Source organism: Anopheles marshallii, chromosome 2 (assembly GCF_943734725.1).
Source record: "Anopheles marshallii chromosome 2, idAnoMarsDA_429_01, whole genome shotgun sequence".
Lineage (NCBI taxonomy): Eukaryota > Metazoa > Arthropoda > Insecta > Diptera > Culicidae > Anopheles > Anopheles marshallii.
In genome coordinates this window covers 91,366,812-91,387,415 of record NC_071326.1, presented here as the reverse complement: position 1 = coordinate 91,387,415, position 20,604 = coordinate 91,366,812, and the positions used below count along the sequence as shown (strand labels likewise).

At 44.4% G+C, this 20,604-nt stretch overlaps 3 protein-coding genes across 3 annotated transcripts in view; 1 reads left to right on the top strand and 2 right to left on the bottom strand.

The window, feature by feature from the left end:
* Positions 1–2,486, top strand: part of LOC128718974 (tyrosine-protein kinase-like otk) — a 44,702-nt gene extending 42,216 nt beyond the window's left edge. Inside the window, exons 8-12 of the mRNA XM_053812592.1 lie at positions 137–712; positions 807–1,669; positions 1,737–1,915; positions 1,976–2,312; positions 2,379–2,486. Of these exons, the coding sequence (XP_053668567.1) occupies positions 137–712; positions 807–1,669; positions 1,737–1,915; positions 1,976–2,312; positions 2,379–2,486 (2,063 nt within the window). The remainder of the gene's footprint in view (positions 1–136; positions 713–806; positions 1,670–1,736; positions 1,916–1,975; positions 2,313–2,378) is intronic.
* Positions 2,487–5,444: 2,958 nt separating this feature from the next.
* LOC128718835 (conserved oligomeric Golgi complex subunit 8) lies at positions 5,445–7,351 on the bottom strand. The gene is made up of 3 exons (XM_053812451.1): positions 7,297–7,351; positions 6,738–7,213; positions 5,445–6,656 (listed from the first exon to the last, which is right to left on the bottom strand). The coding sequence occupies exons 1-3, from the start codon at positions 7,349–7,351 to the stop codon at positions 5,445–5,447; spliced, it is 1,743 nt and encodes a 580-aa protein (XP_053668426.1).
* A 2,960-nt stretch (positions 7,352–10,311) lies between these two features.
* LOC128707197 (E3 ubiquitin-protein ligase SH3RF3) lies at positions 10,312–20,497 on the bottom strand. Its single transcript, XM_053802147.1, has 10 exons — positions 20,384–20,497; positions 13,582–13,690; positions 13,127–13,511; positions 12,674–13,021; positions 12,042–12,595; positions 11,836–11,957; positions 11,170–11,768; positions 10,887–11,102; positions 10,546–10,827; positions 10,312–10,483 (listed from the first exon to the last, which is right to left on the bottom strand). The coding sequence occupies exons 1-10, from the start codon at positions 20,495–20,497 to the stop codon at positions 10,312–10,314; spliced, it is 2,901 nt and encodes a 966-aa protein (XP_053658122.1).
* Between the last annotated feature and the right edge of the window lie 107 nt (positions 20,498–20,604).

Sequence of the window (20,604 nt, the reverse complement as noted above, 5' to 3'; positions counted from 1 at the left end):
CTGCCAAGCGAATGGGTTCCAAGATAGAACAGATAAAGCGAACCGCTCCTGTTTATCACATCCCGCACACTCAACCGTCAGGCAGCGCTCTCTAACATTAGCTTGTCCTTGGCGACCATTTCTTTCCCTCCCGCAGCAAACCTGCGCTTCACACCGAAACCACCAACAACGAAAAACATCGAGCTCGGTTCCGTTGCCAAAATCCACTGCAAGGCGCAAGGCACGCCGACCCCAACAGTGCACTGGACGGTAGTGGCAGAGGCCGGTCCCTCGGGCTTACCCGACTCGATTGACGACGTCAACGGTACGCTGGTGTTCCGTAACGTGTCCGCGGAACATCGGGGAAACTATGCGTGCGTCGCATCGAACAGTCAGGGTGAGATACGGACGAGCGTGTCAGTGAATGTGGTGATTGCACCGAAGTTTGAGATTGCACCCGAAGGTTCGGTACAGGTCGCAGAGCTCGGTACGGTACAGTTCCACTGCGTTGCTACCGGTGACCCAAAGCCAACCATCCAGTGGGACAAGGATCTGCAATATCTTCATGGCCGGGTGGGCAATGCGAACGGGAGCGAGGAGGAACGGTACCGTATCCTGGAGAATGGCACACTCGTACTGACGGAGGTACATCTCGAAGATGATGGACGGTATGGTTGTACCATCGGCAATAGTGCTGGTTTGAAACGCGAAGAGGTTCATTTGATCGTTAAACGTAAGTGTCGTAAAACCGGCTAAGGAAACTTCTATTCTAAGGAGGAAATATATCTTTCTCTCTATCTGTCTCTCTCTCTCCCTTACTTCTTCAGCCTCCGATGGAATAGCCATGCCGGAAGAGTCAACGGAAGATGGATTCCTTATAACACGTGCCGTTCTTATCACTATGTCAGTTGCTTTTGCGTACATCATTCTTGTAGTGGGTCTTATGATTTGGTGCCGTCATCGTCGGGCAGCTCGCAAAGCTCGTCTAAATTTGGGTTCGTCCAAAGAAAATGGGGGCGATGTCGATCTGAAGAACTGCGAAATTGAACCGTGTCTCCCGGACAAAACGTCTGCGGCTGGTGCGGAGAATGGTGGAGTTGGTGCAAACTCCGGTCGTTCGAGAAGCAAGCAGAAGAATGGATCCGCCGGTGGAAAGGATCCGTCGACGAACTGTCCCGACAATGGACAGGACAAGAGTGATGATACGGTTAATTCGAGCAAGTCGAAGAAATCGTCCGGCTCGGGATCGTTGCTGGAACAGCTAGCCGTACCACGGTCGGCGGTCGTCGAACTGTTACAGATTGGCAAATGCGATTTCGGCGACGTGTACATTGGGAAGATGCGTGAGAATGATTGCCGGTTGCCACCGCCCAAAGAAAGTGCCACACAGGAACCTATCACGGGAGACGAGGTAGGCCCATCCAGTACGGAGCTAACAATGGAGAATGAGCGCAAAAGTCCTGTGGCGAAACGGCCCTCAAATGAGGAACTGAACGCAATTCGGCCCGAGAATGACTACAAGCCAGTTATGGTGAAGGCACTGACGAAGGTGAAGGATGAACACTGTTGCGCTGAGTTCCGCCGTCAGCTCGAACTGTTCCGCACGGTTTCGCATAGGAATGTGGTGCAGCTGTTTGGTTTGTGCCGCGATAAAGATCCACACTATCTTCTGCTGGAGTACACCGACTGGGTAGGTGGAAAAATAGGTTGAGTATTCAACCCTACCAACGAACTAACATAAAAATCTTCTTCTTTAGGGAGACTTGAAGCAATTCCTGTTGGCTACGTCGCCGGTTATGCCACCGAACGGAACCGTCGACAACAAGAAAGATGCCGCCCCGAAACCACCGCCTCTTAACGTGCCACAGATTCTGGCCCTAGCGCACCAAATCGGCCGCGGAATGGACGCTATCTACAAGGCTCGCATTATACACAAGTAAGCGTTGTACCATTGTATTGTAGCATCCTCGTTGTACTAAACTCTATCTACCCGCAGGGATCTGGCAACCAGAAACTGTATCATTAGCAGTGATTTCTCGGCCAAAATCTCAATGCCCGCGTTGGCGCGCGATAAGTACAGCAAGGAATACTGCAAACATCGAAACCAGCTAATGCCGATCCGCTGGATGGCACCGGAATGTTTCCAGGAGGATGATTACTCCATCAAGAGTGACATTTATTCGTTTGCGGTGCTGGTGTGGGAACTGTTCACGAATGCGATCGAGATGCCGTTCAAGGAGCAAACGGACGAACAGATAATTACCGCAGCCCAGACGGGCAAGCTGGAGTGGAAGGTGGCAGACAAAACGCCCGAGGCGTTACACAAGGTTTTGGTAAGTTTCTGTCACAGTCGGTTTTTACGGCGTCCAACTTACCATTCTTGAATGTATCTGCTGCAGACTTCCTGCTGGTCGGCAAACCCGAAAGAACGACCGTCGTTCAGCCAACTCGTCGTAGCCATCGGGAACTGTCTGCAAAGCGAATATCCGAAGGAACCCACGGAATAAACAATGTTGGCGTGGCAACCCAGCCGGTGTCCATTTATCGAATCATCATCTTATACAACGAGGTATTATTCAAATGCATCTCTTTTTTGTACTATATACATATACTACCGTAACGTATGATACACGACACACTATTGAACCAATTCGCTAGAACAACAGTTTGAGGGATCAGTTTGATTAGAAGGTGACAAAACTTTTTTGTGGTTATAATAGGACTGTACCGCCATATAAGGGAAGGTGTACCGCCATTGGGAAGGTGTGATGGTAAAAGATATTCGTCCGACGTTTTTCTTCCATAACATTTGATACAAACGGTCAACCGCGGATAACGAGCGTGCATGAAAGAATAGCATAAGAAGTGTAGGTTTAGGTTAGGAGGTATTTAGTGGAAATATTTATACACATTCAATTTGTCGATCCGCACCCACAAGAAAATGGCCAATCGGTTCGAACCGTTGACGGGTTCTAGGAATCCGGCAAAAGGACATAGCACATTTCTCGACACTGAAACTCTACTGCCAGTTCAAATCACTGCCGCCGAACTGTGAACGACAAAACGGACAAGGGTCTGAAGGTATGCAAAGTATGATCGAACCAACACACGAAACACATTACACAGTACATTCTACATTACGCCATCGTTTATCAACCTCACGTATCGTAACATATAGGCATTATTGTTCGCTTTTTGAACGTACAGATATACAGCAGAATATGGTAGCGGTATGTGTATTACTCCTGCTCTCGCGTCATAGCTTTGATAGGTTCGTGTGTTAGATCCGTAGCGCCTGAATGCATGCAATGTGCCTTTATTTGTCAAAAGGTTATTGCAGACCTGTAGGCGCTCGGCAGCCAACACTCGAAACACTGCCGAGAGCAGTAATACGCTACTGCCTAGTATAGTCCTCCTCCAAATATCGCTATCAGGTGTTACCTATTGTGGTAACGGTACGGGGAAAAAACTTCCATTTATTAAAGTACGCTTTACACCGTGGGGACACTAGAACACTTAGAGCAAAGCACAAGTTTATACTCATAATATACTTACCACAAAACCAGATATATCATACCTTTCATGCAGTCACCATAGATACGGACCAGCTTAGGGGAAGATTCCGCTTTGATCGTATGCTTTATCGTGCGCTATAGATATGCGCGATTAGAGATATTTCTCGTTTCAAATACTAACCAAGCGAGGCACTTAAGTATTGGCGTAACATTAACCCCCACTCGGTCATCCCTCTTCTGGCGGCTAGGAACGATCGGTTTTTGTGGATCGGTGCTTGGGGATTCCAGTTTGGCAGTTTGGGCTGTTGGAAACGCAGGGCAACGCATTAATATGTTCTCATTTGTACATAAATAATATTGTTAGCAACGCGTCGAAATAGTCCGCCAAGGGCACAGGGGCTCGGCAGTTGAATTATTAGGTGCACAAGTAAGATGCTGCTCTGTTCATGCTCTCTCTCTCTCTCTCTTTATCTGCCCAAAGGGATAAAGGGATCCACTTATCCAGCTAAGACTATCCAGCTACGGATATATAAAGTCAAAGAAAGCCAGAATTGACCGTACTAGATCTCTTTAGGTTGCGACCATATCTATATAGCTCAAAATATTCGAAAATATATTGAATTAAATCAGCAGGACGCGCCGAGTCGTGAGACTCTTCTCAAGGCATAAGGACAATTTGTTTGGATCAGGCAGATCAGATTGTTTGGTAACAAGTCGCAGTTAAATTGTGTCATAGTTTCAGGAATAACCTCTAGACCATAATTTCTTCTGCGAAACCGCTATATTACTCGGTTCTCGAGGGAATTGACCGGCGTCTACGTTGTGCACCTAATAAATTCGGATTTCTTACTATTCGTATAACTTTCTATGCTTAATAGAAGTTATTGGAACGCTGAAGGGAGGGTGGGAGCTGTTGCAAATAAGATAAAACGAGTTTGAAATGAAAATTGTGAAGAGAAGAAACGGTTATTTGTCCAAAATCTAGTCATTTGCAACACAGTTTTTCTTACCCTGTTTTGTCTGTTGCACACTACATTAAAACACAATTCGTACCGTATGCCATATGAGCTAGATTTTAAAATGGTTTCAATGCAAATGACCGACCACGTGCGCAGTTATCAGTAGTGGAAACACAGAACACTGTCAGATAAATACCACCATAAGACACCATAAGACTTGTTTTCGTAAGGGTTAGGGTTTGATTGCGCAATTTAGCAAGTAACATTGGTTTAACTCCCGTTTCAATGCAAAAAACGCTCATAATTCAATGCAAAGGATCGGAAGGACAAGTAGTAATTATAGGAAGAAAGAAACAGCAGCAATGTGGACGCGTGAGGCAGGTTGGCTTTTCTTTCTTTATCGTGTTATTATGAGAAGGCAGAAGGAAAACAAGCTCTAAGCATTGGTAAAAAAGCCCGCAAAACGTGATGTGAAAACCCAGAAATAAATACAATTAAACAGTATCTAAAACAGTAACGGAGCGTTTTGTTTATGGATTAAAGTAAGCCGTCCATACTGCGGAAGAATACCGATAAGATCAACGTGGATCGATAGTGTGGGTAAGTCAGACGAAGAGCACTCTTGTTGCGCAATCGTCGGAGAAGCAAAGGAATAGAAAGAAATGCCAATATTCGCCTTCAACCGACCTACCTACGCGCATGCGAAAGCGAAATAGCAATACGAGATACCAGCGCCTCGAAGCTACCTGCTGCCTGCATGCTCTCCTGTGATTCCAATCGGTCGAACCCGAAATAGAGTCTGCAGATCCGATGACAGCTCGAGCCGCTTAAGGTGCCTGTACACGACACATTTTTTCGAACTCATTTTAAAAATTTATACTATTTTATTGTACCGTTATGTAAAATATAAAACCACTGTTTGCAATAAAAATACAAGGTATAGGCTTAGTTCTTTCTCGATTTTATATGTTTTATTTAGCGCAATTACGATTCATTCTTTTGCGGTCACTTCAACGGTATCACCAACTTGGATTTTGTCCTGTTCGCTGGTCGAATCGACGCTCATATCCGCCACCTGTTTGATTACCGTTTCGATCCGATCCGGCAACAGGTAAGCGATCGGTTCCAGCATTTTCTTCTGCCGCAGGTACGTTACACCGTGCTTTTGAAGCGTTAACACATTAATGCCCAGCTGGCTGGCTAGGGTGGCCGTTGGAAACAGCACGTGAATACAGCGCTGCAGATACGGAATGAGATCGTACGCGAAGCAGGAACAGAGCCGTACGAAGCATTCCCTCTCAGTCGGTGCGAAAGCTTGCTGTTCTTGGCGATAAAACCCTAGAATCCCGCGGCCGACCTGCTCGAGCGAACATTCCAACTGTTCCGTTACCATGGTGGCTAGGGCAACCGGCGAACAGAGTCGTAGATCGTTGAAGATGGTCAGTATTTCATTGCAGTAGATCGCTAACGGTTCAAAATCGAGCAACGTTTCCGGTGGTTGAACCGATCCGGACTCATCCGGCCGGGCTGTGCGATCATCTCGCTGGCGTCGGATCATGCTCGGAACCTTATTGATGAGCGTATATCGCTCAATATCCTGCTCGAACTGTGCCGTGGCCCGTGCTATCGAGGCGCGGACTCTATTGCCAATCACACGCACGAACACGGGCGCAACGAGAGCTCTAAAATCGATGCCAACACGACTGAACGAAAGCCCAAAGTACATGCACTGGCCGAGGATCGTGTCGTACGAGGTGATATCGTTCGAAGCAAGGTCCCGCTCCAGCGAACGTACAAACTCCACTATTTGGTCGTGTAGCCAGCTGTGGAAAATCTTTCCCTCTTCGCCCGTCATTCGCTCGTTGCCCGTAGTAACCGTCAGCGGATTAAACGTTTCCTCATCATCCGGAAAGATCGCTCGATACTGGGTGATGATGTTAAACAGATGCACCCGTGTGGCTTCGATTGTTTTCGTCAAATGAACGTGTGTGTCCTCGGTCGGGATGGTGGCAAGCAAATCCTTCAACCAGCTGGTGCGCGTTTGTAGAAATTTTAGCTTCAGCTCACTGGTGGAAAATGCTTGCATTCGGCGAAGATAACCTACCACCTGCAGACACTTGGGAAGCTGCAAATCGGTGCGCAGCTGTGCCAGTAACTGTATCAACATTGTGTGCCATGCTGCTTCCACTGCTTCGTTGATGCTCTGTAAACCGAACAACAACAACATATGAATATCAAAAAACTTCCAGCCAAAGAAAGAGCACCTTGCAGAGAACTACCGTACCGCTATTACAGGAATACTGCCATGTTTCGCCGTCAGCCGCTGCACATACGACGACAGCTCAAGTGCTTCCTCGTACTTGCTCTCGCGTATACAGCTGTCCATCAGTTGCGGCAACTCGAGAATTTCCAACAGCTCCGCATTGCGCATCAGCGTTAGCGAATTTAGACGGCGGGCCGCATTTATATCAGCCGAACCTTGCTGGAATGTTTGACACGCGGCAATAAACTTGGGCCACTTGTCGCTCAAACAATCGAGTTTCCTTTCCGTGTCAACGAACTCGCGGTAGATTTCACGCGAACTTTCCGCCGTCCGGATGAAGGTGTGATAGTGCGAAATGGCCAGATCCTGCGTTTGCTCTACATTCTGCCGATGTTCGTCCTGTAGGCGCACCTTTTCCTTCTTAAGATCTTCCGTTTTATACGTGCCAAGTTTAAGCAAATAATCTACCACGTCCGAAGTATCTTGCGACGATAGGTCTGAAATAGAGAACAAGTCAGCAAGTCTTTACTTGGACACTCATTTTAGGGAAACAGAAACTTTCGTTTGTTATCGACCATACCTTCATAATCATCGGGAAAGATGAATTTTAGCACTTTATCGCTCTCGTAGTCCATAATTTACAGCAGTGCAGCACTGGTTTGTTGACGGTTGTTAAAATTGCGATGACGTTTCTCGGTTGCTGGAGCTGTCAAACCTCAAATAATCTGGGCAGGGTGTTTCAAATGTTGTCGTTGTTTGAAATTCGGAACAATAACCGTTAAGAAGTGTTGGCAGTGGATTTTACTCCCACGAACCAAACTTGATAGCTACAGCACTGCAACAGCGGTTACATCTTTTACACAAGGTCAACGTCTGGTTTGATTTAGAAATGTATTGATGTTGGTCTAAAACCGCTGACATTGATTGCAGTCTTCCTGGTGGCAAACTATTTATCAGCGTAAGCGACAACTGAAATTGTAGTTGCTGAAGTTGTGTAGCCGGTAAGATTCATACAAACTTTTGCATTCCTACTTTCAACGAACGTTACTTACCTGAACATCTTTACGCTCGATACCAAAGTTGCGTATTCCTCGTATTTCCAATTTATCAATCGTAGACATGACGAATTCCGGTTAACACTGCTGGACAGGACTGAACTGAACGGGATTTCTCACGAAACGTGTTGTAATATAGGCTCCTTGATTGCGAGTGGGCAACTAGTTAAAAAAAACACCGCCTGATTTGTTGAAACGAAAATGAAATATTTCAAGTTGCAAGTTTCACAGCGTTTTGGCGTATCCGATCAGAGCCTAGCAAAAATAGAAAACTTCGACGGGCAATAATTCTACAATAAAGAAGAAGAGTTGCAGCATGGCGATGTATATGCGATAAATGTGTGCATGCTCCGTGTGGCTGTTTTTGCAAAGTAAAGAAGCCGCTTCGATTTCTCAATGCTTTGTAAGAATTAAACGATTAATTCCCGTTTCCCTGCGGTTGCAGTGGCGGACCAATCCCCTTGGAGGCCCTTGGCGAAATGGTAGTTGGGGCTCCAAATTGAAAAAAATAGTTTTCCGGGGCCCCCTACACGGCGATGCCCTAGGCGGCCGCCTACTGCGCCCACCGTTAGATCCGCCACTGCTCCAAATAATCTCCATCTGTTTCCGAGTCTGATATATATTAGCAAGGTTGTTTCACTGACAGGTATAACAAGGGGTGCTCTAATTTCGACAATAGATCATTTACAACACGAATGCTTCTATATAAATGTGTGGTATTTCTGTTTCCTAACACAAAAAGACACGCTACCTTCATAGCAGTGCGCTTGCTTACTTCAATTGTTTTACCAAACTTGGATGGATGGAGCTGGATATTGCCAATTCGACAAAATTTGGTGTTACAATAAAATCTATCTTCTTTTGTTTTTAAACCTGTATTTCCTGTGACGGTGAAGGAGGAGCATTCTCACATTCACGCAATCCCTATTAGTTCGGCCCACACGCACAGCGAATAATCGGATCCGCGTTCACATCAACATTAAACGAAAGGTTTTGTCTAGACTAGTGTCATATCTCCTGCCTGTAAATCGTATTTGTTTCGCTTTTCTCTTCGCCGAACGTTCCTACCTATCCTATGGCTAATTACACTAAATATATATGCTTTTTCTGTTATTTATTAGTAGTAGTAGACACCGCATTCAGATTGTTTACCTTTCTCTTAACATAACAGCGTACGTGTTTTACATGCTACGTATATAATTTTCCTAACATCTTTCTTTATGCACATCTTCTGATATCGCGCAGCGGTTGGTTCCGTTTTGTTTGTCACCACAGCTCAATATATAATCACACTCAACACACATTCACACGAGAGCACAATCCTTAACATATCGCATTATAATGTGGCGGAACAATCCCGCTTCAAGTTGCTTTTCATACAATTAAAATATGCTAAAATTTAATCACACTTTCACAGATAACGAACAAGTAGCTATACTCGAGTTTTTAGTCGCAATTACTTACCGGAACAGGAGCATGTACATTACAAATTTTATCTAACCCGCTCAAATTTGCTTGCTTTTGCCTATGGCTAACGCGCACATATGCATTTGTGCGTCGGTTTTAATCTATTTGATAGATACGGTCGCGCAGTTTTGATAGTTTTGAGCTGAGTATTGTAAGATAACGAGACATGTCTAGATGTCTATAAAACCAGTTCATTTTGTATGCGTGTGCTAATAATGCGTGTGCATTACAAGTAAAATTATACGATGTTATACGAAATGTTTGAGTAGTACACCGGAACATAAATGTTAAGTGTCTTTCTTAAGTATGGCGGCATGTGTAGATAAAACTCAGAGTAATGTAGCGTTAATAATCTATAAAATTGCTTAGCACTAAAGTTCATTAAAAAATGTAAAATGAAGCACTTGGTAGCGTCATGATTCAGCTAATCAGACTAATATTAGGTGGTCACATAGACACATGGATGGAGGGAAATAATAAGGAGCACCAATCCCGGTTCAAGAATCATGTTGGGCCAGTAATAAAAAGAAACCCATTTCAAACTACTTTGTTTAGCCTTCAGTAGCCTCGCTCATCAACCGGGCGTTCATCGTTTCCATCGAGAGATTCAGTTCTTAAGATTTCAAATAATTTTTCCAGCACGGATACCACATTCATCATTACGCTATTCAATATAATTGCCTGGCTGAGCGAGTTGGAAGATCGAAACGACCGTAATATAACACAATACTGTTAGAATACACTATGTTAATATTGCTGGCGTCGTCCTGGAATATGCTTAAACTTAACTTCAGTTCTTGTTAGTTCCGCTTTACAAGCGAACTAACGGGTGACAACATCTTAGCAGGTTGGAATCTCTCCCGTCAAGTGCAAGCACCGATAAATTGTGTAATCGCTTTTGCTGGTTGTACATTGTTGCCACAGGTCCGAAAAACAATCAGGTCCGCTGGAAGTTGCAAAAGGTTCGAATCGACTCGAAGGTACATGTGTTGCCTTGTTTGTGTTGCACTTTAGTTGTTCCACAGTTGCCGTTGTTGTACTGTTGTGTGGGTACCGTACTTGCCAGCACCACATCATATGTCCGGTTCAACGAACGAAGCTGGAAAAAGGCCCGTTTTGCCCGAACGCGCGTGTGTTCCTTTGTACCATCCGTTATCACGCTTTTTGTGCACCATTACAATATCGCCCACACGCAGTTCCAGCTCATACTCACTGTTGGGCGGATACGGGACGATGCATTTGAATCTAAAGGAAACAGCAAAGAGTTTAGAAACAGCCAACCTAACTGAACACGATGACCAAATTACCTTTCCCGAACGCTTTGCGAGTGCGACGACTTGGAGGATGATTTCGAAGGTGTACCATTCGCTGCCACGGTGGCAACGACTGTCGCCGTAGCAGAAGTATGCTGCGAAGGCCCAAGCTGCGAGATGATTGCCGAGGCATCAAGACTTTGGGACTTTCGATGATAAATTTGGGACTGTTGCTGCTGTTTAGCGATCATATGTGACGAAGACGTCGAGGCTGGCGCTTCGTGGGCAATGTGTTTCGGCATAGCCGTAACCACAGTATGGTCACCATATTTAAATCTAAAGAAACAATTTGAGCTATAAATCAGACTACAGCAAATTTAACAATGTTTTCTTACCCATGCATTGAAGGTCGCTCTTTGTGTGGTTTAATGCGCTGAGAACCGTACATCATTGGAACATTTTCTCCACGTACTCCTGTGAGCGCAGGATGATTCGATTGATGGTGATGTTGCTGATGCGACTGTTGTTGAGCTGAGTGCGTTGGCCCAACACCGTTTATCATCAAATCCATCGGTAAATTCTGAAGCAGTTGACTTGGACACGAGCCCGATCTAATGGAATTAAAAAAAAACGCTCAAAAATTCTCATTTATCTCTCTTCGAATAATTTATCCCTTACCGCACATGGACTGGATTGGCAATTTGTTTAAAGTGTGCTTTCGCCATTTGAGCTGATCCGGCTGGAGTACCTCCCGCAGCTAGTATCGCCGCATCTGCCGCCCCTGCCATCTCTTCAAACAATGAACTGTCGCTCGTATACGCCGGATTTGCCGTTCCACCGGAACAACCTCCATTTCCACCGGTAGGAGATTTCGATCTTTTCATATTGGTCAACCGTTTCATCAAACTGACAGCCGACGAGTCTTTCTTCACCTTTCCTGTAGCAGGTGGTGTCGTTACAGCCGCATCCTGGCCCGCAGATTGCTGCTGCTCGTTGTTCGGCGACCCGGGACTTCCACCATCGAGTGATCCTTGGCGACCGAAGATGGAATCGATGTACTTCATGCCTTGCTGTTGTTGTGGCACCGTCGTGTTACGTGGTGGTAGCTCGGGAAGTTGTAATGGCTGCTGTTGAGGAGAAGACGACCCACCGTTGGATTGACTGTGAATGGCACCGTTAGAAGAACAGCCACTGTTTGGCGCTGATGACCCAGCTTGCGGACTGGCGACAGTATTCATTTTTCCGGAGGAATGTGCGCTCGAGTTGCGATTGCCAGGCTAAAAAAGAAAGTAAGCATGTTTAGCTAATTCATCAGGGAATAAGCAAATCTTTTCTAAAACATACAGAAGCTCCATCTCTGCCTTTATGAATGGCGACGTAATTGCCGGGAAAAACACCTGATTTCTTCTGCCAATTTGTACCCTTAAACCAACCATCTTGACAACGTTCCGTAACGTAATAAATGGCTAAAAACAACAAACAAACAATTACAGAGATATAATAAACATATATGAGTGCGCTTGATGCTTTTAATCATCGCGAACACTTACATCCTTTCTTCAGTTCCAGTTCATCCGGCTTCTGTGGTTTGTAAGGATACAGTGCAATGTACGTTGTCGGCAGCTGCGGATGTTGTTGGTACATTTGACTAGCTTTCGTCACGTTACACTTCGGGTAGGGAATTCCGGCTGGAGACGACGAAGTGGCAACACTATCCACCGGCTGACGTATCGTTTTTCCATCTGGGGCACCATCACTGTTCAACATTTCCGTCGAATGTCGATGTGGGGCGGATTGATTCGTCTGCAGAGCACCGCCAGTGCTGGAAACTATACCGGCCGTTGTAAGGGAATGTCGTTTTTCGCGGTTTGCCGGATCGGAACGCTTCGACTGATGCTGCTGTTTGCCACTGGTTGCAACAGGTTGTGCTTGTAGAAAGTTAGCTGTAGGGCTGCTGGGAGCGGTACTGGAGTTAGAACTGGTCGTGCTGGTCGAAGAGTTCGGACTTGTGGTAACGCTCGAGCTTGTATCACTGCTGCTAGTGGCACTGGCATTTAAATCGAAAGGTGTCGGCGGTACAGTTCGATTGGAGTTACTCAGTATGCTAGAATAAAAAACGAAGTAATTATTATAGTGTTTTGAAACAATGGTCACGAAAAAAAACAGCAACAAGAACACTTACTGCTTTAACGATGAATCCATCATATGTTTCGCCAGTCCATTCATCTCTACAAACGATATCGGAAAGATGCCAATCTTTTCCGCAATCCTTCCCTCCGCCCAATTCTGATCAACACGCCGTAGAACATGTATAAGGGCACCCTTCTTAAATGTTAAACAACCTTCCTCCTCCGATGGTCCCATCCGAAAGTCGTATAGCGCCTTACATTGCGGAAACGGCAACGGTACGATCACCTTTATGTGGTTCAGCGGTACAGCACCTTCCTTCCCATTGACCTCCCCGACGCACCAGTTGTGATCTATTTTCTTCTTCAGTATGATAATATCGCCTTTGCGGAAGCTGATGTCACTGGAAAAAGAAAGCAAATGTGCATGAGAACAACGGTGCGTCATTGTGCAACCTTTGCAAGCTGCATTCCACCATAGTAGCAGCGTGAAAGCCCACACTGTTTACCTTGTTTCGCTGGAGGAAAAATCGTAGAACGCTTTAGCGTGTGGGATTTTCGACAGGTCCAGGGATGCATTCGCTGCCGTGCCGGTTAGGCCGCTTGCTGCAATAATGCGTGACAGTGGCTGATGCTGATGGTGGTGATGCTGTTGCTGAGGATGCGATGGGTGCAGCGGCTGTGCTTGGTTGTCGGCCGTCCCATGGGCGGACGATTTGCCTATTTTAGCACCGTGGACACCACCCGATGATGGATGTTGCTGGTGGTGCTGATAGTTGACCGCATTTGCGTTCGTCGCTGGAGCGGCGCCATGTGATTGATTGCGATTGCACGTGGGTTTGCCATTGATGGTCTGATTCGTGTTCTGGCTGTTCAGTTCCGCCGTTTTCATGCCTGAAACGTAAAAATAGTGAGAGTAAGCGACTATATAATCGATGATGATGCGAACAGTCATATAATCTACCTTCCAATATCCGCATCAACAGAACATTTGGTGGCAGCTCGTCTATTCGAACCTCCACGAGAACGCGACATTCCGGACATCGCAGCTCTTGGTGGCTGGCAACGATTTCCTAATAGAAGAGGAGAAATGGAAAAAGGTAAACAAATGATAAACATTGAACATAGATGAAAAGTGTTACTATACGACACACCACAGTACAGTACTACACCGTGTTATCAGACATCAAAGATAGGAGACAATCAAACGATAAGTTTAAATACGGTCACAAGCAGGATGTGATAAGCGGTTAATAGCCATCTTCATATCCTCAAATGGTTTTATTACATTTATATGATGTTTCGAATAGAACAAAAAATGAGATAATCAACGATGATACAAATATGCGCTCAAATATGATGACTGAATAAAGGCACCTACACGAAACCTATATGAATCTCCGTTGATCGCGATCATTTCCAATTAACGATTAATGGCATATAAAACGATTGACGAAAATGCATGCTAACCATCGCAGCATCATAGAATTCGCAAGAATACCTAATCCAGCAGTAAGATCGAAATGATATCCCATCCTACCAGAACTCCATCGTGTAGCAGCACCTTAACATGTGAAAGTATCTCCACACCAACATTATTTCCCCTGTTAGATTTCTGGAAGATGGAAGGTTCTCCTATGTATTGGTTGTTACCGGTAGTGCCGATACCGGTTTTTGCACTGAGCATATTTATCCGCTGGTGGTAAGAACAGTGACCACACCACACATTTCACAACACGTTGGGCTTTCTTTGCATGCTACATTGCAACACACAACGTGCACTTTCCTATGCTACAGAGAAACCATAACGAAAGCCATGTGTTATGCGCGCGGGTTGGTGTATTTCAGCGGCGTGTTTTAAAAGCCGCCCGCAGTTGCAAATATGCACCGAGATCTGGAAGTGCAAAGGGGAACGTTGTTCACGCCTAGCAAAAATACACCAACCAAAGAAAGAAACAACACAATCTAAGTGAATCGACAGAATGTTTAGGTTGAAATGTGTTTGCTTCGCTCCCTTCTTCTCGATGAAATAGCTGGGGCAAATGAGACTTACATTGGCACACCAGAGACAACAGTGCACATTTAGCAAAAAAATAAAATGTAAATTATATTTTTTTCACTATCTTAACTACCCTTGCAATTATCTTTAATTATTGCACAAAATATCTACAAAAAAGTACCAACACAGATAAAATCTTTAACGGAAAAAGAACAAAGCGTTTTTTCTTTGGCACGTTTAAACATAGGGGAATAATAATAATAAAAAAAAAAACATTTGTAAACACTTTTCAACCCATACAGAAAAGCTGCTTTTAAAATGCATTTTACCCTAGGAGTCTTTCTTTTTAAAGTTAAAATTTTCTTCATTGGAAATGCATTGGAGTGGATAATCTACTTCGTAAACCAAATTATGAATCAATAAAAAAAAGTTTGCCCTAACCATGCTTAAGCGATAATATTTTCCCAATCAAGGCTCGCTTATTATCCCCAAGTGATTGCTTTTCTGGATTCCGTGCTAAAGCCGCCTCCTTCAACAGAGAGTTCGTTCGCTGCTGCTGGCAGTACTGTCACAGCTGCCATTTACCATTTCTTAGCGGTCTTCGGCCGATCTCACCAGCGAACGCTGTGTGAAGGTGGAACGAACAGTCGTGGCTTCCCTCGCGTTCGCAACGCGCTGTTGTTGGCCGCTACCCAATGGAACTATACGGCTTGGGAAAAGAATGTCGGAGCACGCTTTGTCAGGCTAGTCAGGCTGGTTGGCCTACAACCGCATCCATTGCATAAAACCGCGCACAAGGATAAGGCAAAGGGAAGCTGTGCTCAAGAGTCACCTACCAGCACCACCAACACACAGAGAGAAAAAATCCGCTAAACTTGCTCCAGCTATAGCGCTTGGAACAGAAAATCCGGTTCGAAAATAGTATTGGAGGTCGATTCAAGCTCGATATTGCGATACTGTTGTACGGATAAATGCAAATATGGGCGTCAGCGTCAACATTTTTTTCAGATAGAGCAGCGCACAGTTGATGTTCATAGTGTGCAACATAAAACACATAATCATTTTGTTAGCGTAACAAACATACAGAATAAGAAAGAAATCTTGGAACGTACAGAATAAAGATCCTGCTGACTTCTGCTTCAGCAGTATGATGCAACTCAAGCAATATGAGTGGTAATCTACATCGAAAAAGAAGTCCGTAACCGGATGAATCATGTGAAACAGAAAAAAGACCTTCACATTCACGCCTTATTCAAATGCATGAAATTGCCCAACAGCGTCTTGGTGGTACAGGAAGGAGCATCTTAGTAACAACGTCAACCGAAAACTAACATGCATAAAAAACGACTCGACTCGAAAAAAAAACTTTCCCACACAAGACAGACGCCCGGACGGATGATGCACGTGTTTTGCAAAGACAAACCGGTTTGATGACGTTTAGAAGTTGCGCGGGGCAGCATCGCGTTGCTCCAACGATTCCATTTACAAAAGTGTTAGAACGAACAGGTTTAATCTCGTTTCCTCCGTGGATTGCAAAGAAAATAAAGCCATAAGGAAGCTGGAAAGCGAAAAATCGCATACTCTTTTTGCGGTGGCACTGGCACACACACTGGAATTTGAATATGGATCTTCCGGAGATAAACTTTGAAGGGAGGAAATACGAAATATTGAGCCTTTATAATGAAGATTCGCAAATAACATAGAAGTTCGTCTCAAAGAGATGAAATTAGCGGTTATTACATTCTTTTTACAATTCCATTGGGACCGTGAAGGTGACCGCATATTTGTCTATGACGGTATTTGGTTTAATACACCAAAGGATATAGATCACATTCTATCTGGACCAATACCAAAACAGAAGTAGATGTGTGATTGTACAGGATTTCCAAATTTCCATCATTAAGTATGCGTCATGTACTTATTCTGCATTGAAGTTGAAATCAGGTTAAAGTGTGCAAATACGTACGAATAGCTTTTAGAATTTGGACAAGGCTGTTGCATCCAATCTCCGAATTCTTTTCCTTGATGGGCACTATCTGTGTTCCATCAGGACGGTGCACCAGGCCATAGAGTAACTTGGTCTAAATCTGAATTTCGATTCCGATCGACCTGGTCTCGATCTGGACAAAAACCTCCCCAGGAAGTTGCGAACTCCCAGCTCCCCGGATTTGGATCCTCTCGACTATTTGTTTGGTCCTGTCGATTCTTAACGAATACAAAGTCGTCTCAATGGAATGCGAGACCCAGTCGAAAACGGTAATTCACGAAATCTCGGAAGAAATTTCTATGCAGGTCGTGTGTGCTCTGCTCAAGCACAAGCTGTGAAGCTCGTGAATAACTTCAAACCGCGCGATGTTCCAAAAGAAATATTGTAAATGTAACTCATAAACATCATAACCTCCAACACACAAACCTAAAAAAGGCTATTTATATGTTTAAATCTTCCGCATTTCCTTCGATTTTCAATGTTAGGGCTACGTATGGGAGATCCAGAATTAAGGATTGTTTTTCATAAAAAAAAAATTGTTCCCATCAAGTCGTAAAGAGCGAAGAACAGTTCGGTTTTCCTCCATAGAAACATTTTCCCATTTTAAACCATTGACCTTTCGACCGAAACATAGACAAAAGTAAATGCCTACATTAGCTAGCAGAGCACGCCCTGCGGTCGTGACCTTTAAAAAAAGGATGGATTCCTTTTAACCATACATGTGCACATCACATGCAGTACATTTTGCCGCAGGAAAGGCGTCAAAGGTGCGTCAAATTTCTGCTCCAATTACATCCACCAACTAGCAGCAGTTCGAACACGGTTACTTCTGCATTCAACCATAACCAAATAATGATTGGTCAACAATTAGCATCGAGCAATTTGGGAGTGCAGTCGTTGCAATTATGGCCAACAAAATTAACCCAACCACATACATCGTACACCGACAGACTGATCATTTTTAACCTCCGGAATGTGTTGCTCCGGATCGAGAGGACCATTCTTACTGGACTAGGAGAGCGATCGGCTACCTCTTCTCCATTACTTCGTTTGGGAACAATTTTCTCAAGTGCATGTTAAATGTGTAGCATAAGACGTTTTCTACCGCACGTCTGTCTCATTCCCACACTGCTCTTAGCACGGTCAACATAGCTTGGCCGGTTTGCGCTGAAAAATATACCCCAATTAGCATTATTCATAGGCAAACAGAGACCCAAACCAACCACAACACCACACGCACCGGCGGTCAGACCATTTCACGGCATTCTTCAACTCATCCAAAGGCCGGTGTCAGAGTGTTTGTGTACGGGTGTGTTTTGGAAGACGGTTACGAAGGCAAAAGAAGCCTCTCATAATAAGAAAATAAAACATCTTTAGTCGACTTCGCGTACAGGAACTCACCGGGTAAATTGAGCGCATACCGATGGCAACAGTTGGGATCAGAGACCGGATTTGGTTGTGGGGAAATGAGCTTAACCTTCCTTCGAAAGGGAGGAAAGAAGCCGCAGATAGGGGATGAGATTTGTATTTTTGGCAGACGGTTTTTGTGACATGCATAGATAAAACGACCCAGTGGCGAAGGTGCGAAATTCGAACCAGCGTAAACGATTTGATTGAATCATTCGAATGGAATAAAAGACAGAGACGCGCGCGAGGGGTGTGCGAGATAAAGTTTAAAATTAATCAATATTTTGTGAGGCAGGTGTCTCTTGTGGAAAAGTGGCTTTTAACCTAACATTAAGCTATGGTTGACAGGTTTTTGTTTGAGGTATCAAAATAAAGAAGATATTTGGGAATTAAAATATCCCTGGAGTAATGTAGTAAGTGGTTATTTGTACCGGGGAATTAAAGAAGTAAAAAATGTTACAACACTTGCAAAAAGTCAACTCTTGAGATGTCTTTCTATTGCACCTAATTTTGTTTGCATCTCCAATTGGAATTGTTATAAAGTTAAGACATCTTTTCATTTAATATAGTCTAATACTAGCGTAAAAGATCATAAATATACCAATAACCAATTATGAAAAGTTTGAAACTGAAATGAAAGTTTATGAAAAGTTATCAATTCATTGCTTACAAGGATCTGAGAATATTGTGATTTTTCTGCATAAGTCTTATGGTTTATTACAACATGAACACAATAATTCGACATATTTCACTCGCATTACTTTTGAAATTCTTTAACTTCTGTGCCTTATGCAATCCACACGATACACACCTATAGTCAGCAACATATTCTGTTGAAAATAGTCAAGTATTTGTTGAAGATCGCGGAGATCTTAATGTGTTGAAGTAGCTGTGAAGCTGTCAGACCCTCAGAACCATTACGTAGTGTTGCCTTTCAAAATAGCTTGAATTCTAGGAAGGAAATCCTGCTTTACACACCAAAAGCTCATACTCAACACACGTTTGGATACGCAGGATGAAAGTATTTACCAATTAGCAACAACATGAATACACAACTGGATATTTTTAAACACATGAACCTCACATCGCTCGAATGATGTGTGGAAGCAAACGGAAGCAACGCGAAAGAAATGGAAAAAAGATCATATCCTTCGCTTTGATTTCATCGACTTAATAATTGTGTTTGCTTCAACCGCGTTTTGATAGTGCTTCTGTGGCAGTATAGCCTCCCAGCAGCACCCTTCAAAACGCGGGAGATAGTGGAGAAGAAGGAAAAACAAAATCACCTTTTACCCAACTCCTGAGATATTCACAAGATTGAAAACAAACGGAGAGAAAAACACCAGATCGCTACAATTATCGCTAAAAGCCGATTCGTAGCCGATCAAAAGTTCAACTTCCGGGCAGTTTATTTTATAAGAAAAGTAAACTACGTTCCTCCCACTTCTTGAGAGCAGGAATTTATGTGAGGAAACTCGTCCAAGGGCCTGTTTGTGCAAAGAAGTTCGATGTTCAATTCTTCGGTGTCGGCGCAAATCTCCCTCAGTGTGTACGGGGAGGTATTATTAAAATGAAATGCCCATTCACAAAAGGCAAGAAAACAGCAGTATCACGATCGACGTACCATCTTCAACAAGATCTCCGCGATTGCGAACCGGGTGTGAGAAGTAACGTTCAAATGAAGCGAGAACAGGCAATGTGGGTAATGTTGGGGTTGCGTTGGTAATGTGCTTTTCCGCGACAAGCGAGCTTTGTGCATGTGTGTGTGGGGAGATTCTTTCTCAGATCTTTCTGGTTCTGGTGGGTCCAAAAAGATTTCTCAGGCTCCTCTTACTGGCCGGTGGACCTCAAGACGACCTTACCGAAAAGGGTGGGAGTGGAGTCCGGGAGTTTTGTGATTGTATCAAAAGCGGAGATATACATCAAAATTCCAGCATCGCAAATGAGCTCTGGCCTCCTCGTATCTCCGGTTGCTTTGCAAAGAGTGTTCGCACTCTTCGTTCGTTTAGCAACAGCAACCGCTCTGTTTGATGGACGTACTCTCTTTTCCGCTCTTTCGTATGACTTCTTCAGAATAGCATCAAAGCATGCCAGCAAGTGTTACGAGCTAATGGTGGAGGATCTCTGACACATTTTCGTACGCAAATCACGCCGCGGGTACACTCAAATCCCACGGTTGATCCTTGCGGGAGTCATCATCTTAATCCCCTTTTCATCGTTCATTATCTTCACAACCGTACCAGCGCATTATAACCTGATCCTTATCTTTCTTAAAATGAAACTGATACACTTTTTACTCCGCCAACCTCTGACCGGCATTTGGGCTATGTAGCAATGTAATGGGGGGTAGTGTGTGGCGTTAACGTAACTTACCTCGAGACATTTCCGGCAGAAGGTATGCTGACAGGGAAGCACTTTCGAGGAAGAATCCAACCGTTCCAGGCAAACGGAACATTCCAGCAGATCGTTCAGCAACCGTTCGTCCATGTTGGGACGTCTTGCTGTTTTCCTTTCCTTCGTCGTCCCTTACACAGACGCACGCACACTAGCTCACGGTACGCACTTGCCACTGCTTCACACGGGCGCCCTTTCTT